At 42.3% G+C, this 7,500-nt stretch overlaps 1 protein-coding gene across 2 annotated transcripts in view; it reads left to right on the plus strand.

Annotated features, from left to right (window-relative positions):
- LOC137979256 (symplekin-like) overlaps nucleotides 1-7,500 on the plus strand; it is a 203,657-nt gene that overhangs the window by 185,214 nt on the left and 10,943 nt on the right. For both annotated transcript variants that reach the window (XM_068826475.1, XM_068826474.1), the window contains exons 26-32: nucleotides 977-1,159; nucleotides 2,271-2,346; nucleotides 3,104-3,197; nucleotides 4,176-4,245; nucleotides 5,712-5,820; nucleotides 6,980-7,171; nucleotides 7,455-7,500. The exon at nucleotides 7,455-7,500 is cut by the window's right edge and continues 56 nt beyond it. In XM_068826475.1, coding sequence (XP_068682576.1) covers nucleotides 977-1,159; nucleotides 2,271-2,346; nucleotides 3,104-3,197; nucleotides 4,176-4,245; nucleotides 5,712-5,820; nucleotides 6,980-7,171; nucleotides 7,455-7,500 — 770 coding nt within the window. The remainder of the gene's footprint in view (nucleotides 1-976; nucleotides 1,160-2,270; nucleotides 2,347-3,103; nucleotides 3,198-4,175; nucleotides 4,246-5,711; nucleotides 5,821-6,979; nucleotides 7,172-7,454) is intronic.

The raw sequence follows: 7,500 nt of genomic DNA on the forward strand, positions 1-7,500 counted from the left end.
TGCGTGGTGTGACAGCGCCTTTAAGCGAGGACGATGGCAAAGGCTACGAGAACGTTGTTGAAAAATGATATTTCCGGTTATTGCAATAATTTTTGCGATTATTCCCAAATTGTTCGGAATGGAGAGTGTGTATAAAATTGATATGAACATCGTTTGAAGAGAAAATTGAAAATTGAACGCCAGGTGGTCGCGTTCTACACATAACCTCAAATTTGGTCGTTTCCCGCCCGTTTTCGGAACGAGTACGGCTAAGAAATGTACCTACAAAATGGTGGCTAAAAGGAAAGCAAGTTGGAGTGATCAAGCTTCGACGAGCTAGGGACTGGAACATTTGCTTATGTGCTCGCTGAGTACAAGTATTGCGGGCACAGGCTAAAATTGTCAAGGAAAATTTATTCATCGTCTACACAGGCAATTTTTCTTTGTCAAGGAAAACTTGTCAAGAAAAACTTGTTGATCATTCACACAGGCAATGATAATTGCAAAGGAAACATGTCAAGGAAAACTTGTCAAGAAAAACTTGATGATCATTTACACAAGCAATGATAATTGCAAAGGAAACATGTCAAGGAAAACTTGCTGGTGTAAACGCGGCTTAAGCCTATGGTTTTGTTGCGTTCCCATAGCCTTCGTGGTCTTCCTTTCTTAAGGGCCTACTGACGTATTTTTTTGGGTGCAAACAACAGTTCGTGCGGTGATTTTTGCTTGTGAGTGGGTTTCCTGGTCAGCTCACGATATGATGATGTCAGTCACCGGAAGTAACATTTCACTTCCTTAGCAACGCGCGAAAAATACGTCTGTGGGCCCTTAAGCTCCCGATTGTTGGGACGAGAAGATTAAAGAAATTTATCAAAATGTCAAACGCAAGTAAAGGACGTGCGGAGCCATTGTTTTCTGGAGTTTTCGTTCTTGTCACCGCCCATCTTAGTCACGCTTATTTTTTTCCCGCAAGTAACAAGCCGTTCAATCCTTTTAGGAGCGCCTTCAAGTTGGATTCTCTAGTCTAAGAGAATTAATCTTAAAGCGACCAGCCGCTCAGTTGCAGCTACTTCAAACCTTGATGGACCTTACCACGAACGAGAAGGAGCAAGTCAGAGTGCAGGCAATCCACTCTGGAAAGAAGCTCCACGCGAGACCAGAACTGGCAGAATACATCGAGGTGAGTTTGGAGCACAGAATACTACAGGCCAGGGAGATTAATTAATTTTGGACTCTCCCGTTACCACGTGCGTCTTCCGAATTTCGCGCGCGTTCTTGTATTTCACCCGCTCCTTGCTTAGTCCGACGAGCGTATGTGAACAGAAAATGTAAGTGCGCAGGAAATGGGCGCGAGAAAATTTCACATTTCGCGTGGCCATTTTGCGTCTGCCTGTATCTTACTCGCGTTAAGACGGTGCCTACTAATTCAAAGGTATTTTTGCCCCGAATTATGATTATGCAGGAAACGTAGATCTTCCCAAGTGTTATTGAAATCCCAAAAGAAAATTGGGGGTAACCACGCATTTTTCAAAGATAATTCATGAACAATATTTGTATAAAGCTCTAAAATACAAAGCAATATATGGCGTTCTTTCTCAAATTGAAGCTCAATTATCTCTAAAGAATGCATGGCTACCCCCAATTTTCTTTTTGGATACCAAGAGTACTTACTAAGATCTACTTTCTCTGCATAGTTTTAAACCGCGCAAAAATATCCCTGCATTAGTAAGCATCACCAATAGGAAATCCGAGTATATATCTGGTGATGCGCAGAACGTATGCGCAATAGCAATAGTAGGCACCGTCCTTAAGCTCAACGGACTACGCTCGCGATGTACTTAAAACGCCCGTACAAGATGGTTATAAGATTAAGGGTTGACGCAAAACGACGGTTTTCACCAAATTCTTCGCTCTTGTGTGGAGCAATCACCGAGGCCAAAACAAATTTTCGCTCAACTTTCACGACGGCCAACTGTTAGTAACGTAGCCTGAGCTCAAGATTTGTTGGCAACAAAGACAATGGGGGAAGGAGGCAGTGTGGCCCAGTGGTCTGAGTGCTTGCCTTGAGATTTGGAGTTCCCGGGTTCAAGGCGCACCTTGACCACTCGTTGAATTTGATCGTGGTCCCTGTTTCAACTTCTCAGCTGCACTTGCAAATAGCTAACGGGGTTTCCTACGGCCAGTTCAGTTGGGATTCTTAACCGGTTGTTGTTGTCATTGGCCTTGAAAGGCCCCTATGGGTAGTAGTCAATTAAGTATGAATGTATGTACTTTTTCCCTTACAATTTCAGAAATACGCCCTGGAATCGCTCCAGCAGCTTTTAGCTGATCATCCCCCAGCGCCAGTGGGACAAGATCCTGATGAAGGTACTGCCCAGCGTGTAAACTTTGCCCCGCAGAGTATCGTACTGTATCGATACTCTTCCCACGATAAAATAGTCGACCCGATACCTCACTGAGCGATACTTTTCAAACTCGGACATGAAAATTGTTATGTCCCATAAAAGAAAGCCGTTATCGAGATTGCATGAAATCTATGAGCAATTGCTTATTCAAGATTAATCTAGATCATGTAAAAGAATTAGACTCGTTGCTTTTTGCGCGTTCTGATTGGTCAATTCGGACGTGATTTGCAAAGTATAACCAAATTGAAACAAGCAGTTTTCAGCATGGCTCAGGGACTTGCTGTGCAAGTGCAGTGGACACAATAATGGCTACCTGTGATCACAATGGTAATGTTTTGGCCCCTTGGTTATTCGTATTATTGTTAAACTGTATCTCCACTCTTACCACAAAATATGTTCAAACCCGATGAAGGGTCTGTTTGGTTCGGGCCTAGCGACGTCCGGGAAAGAAAGATCAAGGGCGATATTCTTGCAACACGGCCCGATGTAATAACAACTTTCAGTTATAACTCGGCCGTAATGACCTTCCTATTACTTGGTCTGTAACGTTGCTCTATAACTTATCTACAGTAAAATCGTGGAAGTTACACTAGTCGTCCCACTTACTGCTAGGGAAGGAGTCAAGGTGTCAAACGATTGTCGCAATCGTTGTAAATCAATGTCACAGTAGAGATTTATTTATCGATAGTGAATCAAGTATACTCATCTTGCTGTTTCAGTAATCGCCCCTGGAGAATGGACAGACGACTCCATAAAACTCTGCCTTTATCTGTACCTAGCGCTGCTTCCACAGAATCACAAGCTCTTTCACGAGTAAGACAAATAGAACCGGCATTTTTTGCAAAGTAACAGTGAACTCGTAATGTGCATTTTATGACGGGAACATATAGGAGGGTGTGGTCCCGTCTCGGGACAAGTAAATACTCTCTGTTTCTTGGCAAAAGGTGTCTTAACCGCCGGTTCTACTTTTCTGTCCGTTGTGTTCAATTTTTAATCTTTAAAGCGCCTTAAAGGGCATCTCCATTCCAACAAAAAAGAAACTTTAAACTACAGGTCATGATGTTCACAGTCAAGGGAAATGGTAACACGTCACAATCATTGAAGATTGCCGTGCCAGGAAAATTTAAAAGAGAAAATATGCTATTCAAAAAGGCATTTGTTGTGATACAAATTTGATTGTAAACATTATTTCCTTCCCTAAACTTAGAATGCAGGGCCCCGTTTCTCGAAAGTCCCGAAACTTTACGGGCCATTTTTAGGTGCCACAATTTCCTTTGTATCTCAAGAAGGGAGAGGATGTAAGTCGTCAAACTTTACAGCCATTGTTTTTTTTTTTTTTTTGTTACCTTGAAAGCATGTTAAAAGATCGGCTTTCCAAAACAAGCGGTTGCCAGTTTCACAAATGGCTTTTCGGGCCCGAAAAGGTTTTGGAACTTTCGAGAAACGGGCCCCAGGTTCCTTTTGAGGAATCGGTGCTATTTCCCAACTGGAACCAGTCAGTGTTCAATTGGTTCAAGTTTTTGAGACAAACACTTTCCAACTGTTTTCGGTGGAAATGAACGTTATGTCCTGGAAATAGACCTTCCCAGACTTCTCCGTGAGTTTCGTCAGCCACTGGACATTGGAAAGCCCTCGAAAGTGGCAGCAGTCGCCACCAGGGCTTTCTCAATCGTTTGAACCTGGTTCAGTGTTGGGCGAAAAAAAATTAACCGAAAACAGTTTGTTACGGAGAAAAGCCTTACGCCCTTAGTAACCTCAGCCTTGTGACGTCTCTAAACATTTTTTCTTCAGACTCGCAAAAGTATACACTGCTTCCTCGCAAATTATAAAGAGAATCATCCTCAGACATCTTGAACATCCAGTGAGTACATCACATTTATCTCCTTTGCTTCTTTTTATTTGTGTTCTTACTTCTCCGTCACGTTTCTCGACATCAGAACATAACAGACAAGGAAAACTGCGATTTTCATAATTCTGCGGAATCTCGTCTTCAAGCGCCAATTGCCAAACTTCCATCAATCAAACGAAATCAATTGATGCATGACATAACCTACCAATCAGCACTCGTATCTTTGGTTCCCACGATACACTCGTACATTCGAACTCGACTCCGATGGAAAGCGAGGGAATAGCGATATTTCTTGTTTACAAACATTGACGTCACCTTTCTTTTGATATTCAAATTTTCCAACCACGGAACAAAAGAAGTTATTGTTTCAACAGCCAATTAGGTTCTAGATCTGTTTGGCATATGAATAACAATGGGTGACGACATGACAAAACTTCGCTGTATGTACGAACCTCTTTACTGCAGAACCTCTAAAAAGACATCATAATGGTATTCGAGCTGTGAACTAAACAAAAACTCCAATTTACTTTCCGGAGGCGTTGTCGATCTTCCCGACTATGTTTGGAAATTTGATTGATGGAAGCCAAAATGCAGTTTGGCACTTAGTGCTTGAAGGTGAGATTCCTAAAATCACAGTAAGTGAAATACGTTTTATCAAATTATTTGTTGTACCTTAATTGAAGAGTGAATTGGTGACGTTTCGAACGTTACCCTTTCATACAGCGAAATAAAGAAGAGTGGATTATTCGAGGTTTATGATGGTAATAAGACTGAGTGGAGTCCAATTTGGTCTGCAATGATTACAAACCAAATTGGACGACACGAAGTCCTGTTCCCAATTAATCATAACCATTACAATTTCCGAGAAAAAAAAATTAATGCATTCCTTTTTCACTGTCTAATGTTACAAATTTGTCCATTTTAGAAAATACCCAGTTTTGTAGGGTGAGTGGTTGTTGCTACGGTTATTGTGATAAATTCTGTGATTGGTGGATTAAGCTTAGTGTACTTAATATGATTGGGTAATGTAACTGTCCGATTTCAGGTACCCGATTACAGCAACTGTCCGATTTCAACCCTACACAATAATTAGTGAAAAATAAAGTAGTTAATGCACCAATCAAATTTGAGAAAATTGTAATGGTTATGATTAATATAGAAATTGGACCAGTTTCGGGATGCTTTCGGAGGCACTTGTAGCGTGGTTCGCGGGTGATTTGTAAGGGTGAATGGGTTCCCTGTGTTGCTGTTTCTCGGTTGATCTCTTGAGCACGGTGTTTGCCTACATCATCGGGGCATGGACTCCTGAAGCAAAAAGAACTGACAAAGAAAATCCACATAACAGTTCCAGATGTAAATCGGAATAGCAGCGATTGTAACCATGCATAATTGTCTACGTACTTTACACGGGATAGTATCTCCTCTGTCCGCCTGTGGACAGACAGTGCTTGTTCATCGACGTTTTCTTTTGTCCTCAGGTTCGTGCGATTGGGATGGCGTCCCCTGAACTTTTACAGTTGGTGGAGAATTGTCCCACGGGAGCTGAAACGCTCATTGCTAGGATCCTCAACATAATAACTGATAAAGGTACGACAATAATTAAGCAATAGAGGACTTTTTCCGTGTTAACATAGCCTCATTTAAAAACTCGGGGGAGTTGGGAGAATTCGAGACAGTTATGCAAACCCGAGACGCAGTCGATGGTTTGCATAACTGTCCATACTGTCCATACTCTCATCTAAACACAGCTGTTGACCAATGAGAGTGCGCGTACTATCCTAATTATTTTATAAAGATTTATATGCAACCACTACGTCAAGGGCAACGCCCGTAAAACAATTTTTATTGGTTTCACCCGGAAAATAATCGTGTTACACGTGTTGCATGTATTTTAGTGCATTTCTTGTCTTAAAAGAGTGTTTGCAATCAAATTTGTTCGATAATTTTCTCCAAAAAGTGTGTGGATCGGAAAAAAAACGAACTTTAGAATCAATTACTTTCACTTTCAAATTTCCCGGGGCGCCGCCATCTTGACATCACACGAATGTTGATTGGTTATGTGTTGTCAGACGCGCGTTTTGATTGGCTGGTCGGAAATATGAGCGTGCATCCATAAAATCTGTTTCAATCAAGAAGTAAAAAAAAACAACATTTTCCTTCATTTATCGAATACTTTTTGAGAAATGTTTTTATAAAGGGAATAGAGGACTTTTTCCCCTGTTTACATAACCTCATCTGAACATTCGGGGAGTTGGGAGAATTCTCGACAGCTATGCAAACCATCGACTGCGTCTTGGGTTTGCTTAGCTGTCGAGAATTCTCCCACCCCCCCCCCCCCCCCCACGCCAAACCCTCGACTGCGTCTTGGGTTTGCTTAGCTGTCGAGAATTCTCCCTTCCCCCCCCCCCCCCCCCCCCCCCTCGTGTTTAGATGAGGCTATGTAAACACGGAAAAGTCCTCTACTGCTTAATGATTTCACAGAAAATGCTGTCATAATTAATTCAGGTAGGAATGGAGCAGTGGTTAGAGCACTCGCCCCCCACCAGTGTGCTCTGGGTCTAAAATTTGTTGGTTCTCTGCTTCGAGAGGTTTTTCTCCGGGTACTCCGGTTTTCCGCCCTCTCCTCAAAAACCAACCGATGAATTTTATTTCTGTAGATTATCCCCAACTAGAGACCCAGCGCTACTGAATATTCAGTCGACACTCAAATAAAGTTCACGATTAAAGTATTTCGCCTTCGTTTCAGCTGTTCCCACGGCCGAGCTTGTCAAGAGGGTCAAGGAACTTTACCACAAGCGCGTGTCTGACGTACGATTTCTGATACCCGTGCTCACGGGTCTCACAAAACAGGAAATCATCGCGGTGCTGCCGAAACTGATCAAGCAATCACCCAGTGTGGTCAAAGAAGTCTTCAACAGACTACTGGGCTGCTTTCACAGTAAGGAGTGAATTTGAGAGCTATTTTCAATCAAGCGCCGCGGAAAGTAATTTCACAATTGCTGGGGCTGGGAATTCTGCTCGTTTTGATTGGCTGAAATATCTCGAGCCACATTTTCATGTTTTCCCGCGCTCAGTGCCGGCGTCGCGTATTTGTTTTGCGTTATGATTGGCTGATTTGAATGTCAATCATTTTAGAGTTTGCGCCAATCATATTCAAGCTTGCATGTTTGGTTTGGTTTTGGTAAGAACAATGTAAAGCCGCTCTTTATCTCGATTTTCAGGTGACTCGAAAGTATCCGCTACCAGTCCCCTCAGTCCATCGGAACT

The sequence above is a fragment of the Montipora foliosa genome, chromosome 12 (genome assembly GCF_036669935.1).
Source record: "Montipora foliosa isolate CH-2021 chromosome 12, ASM3666993v2, whole genome shotgun sequence".
In the NCBI taxonomy this organism is placed as follows: domain Eukaryota; kingdom Metazoa; phylum Cnidaria; class Anthozoa; order Scleractinia; family Acroporidae; genus Montipora; species Montipora foliosa.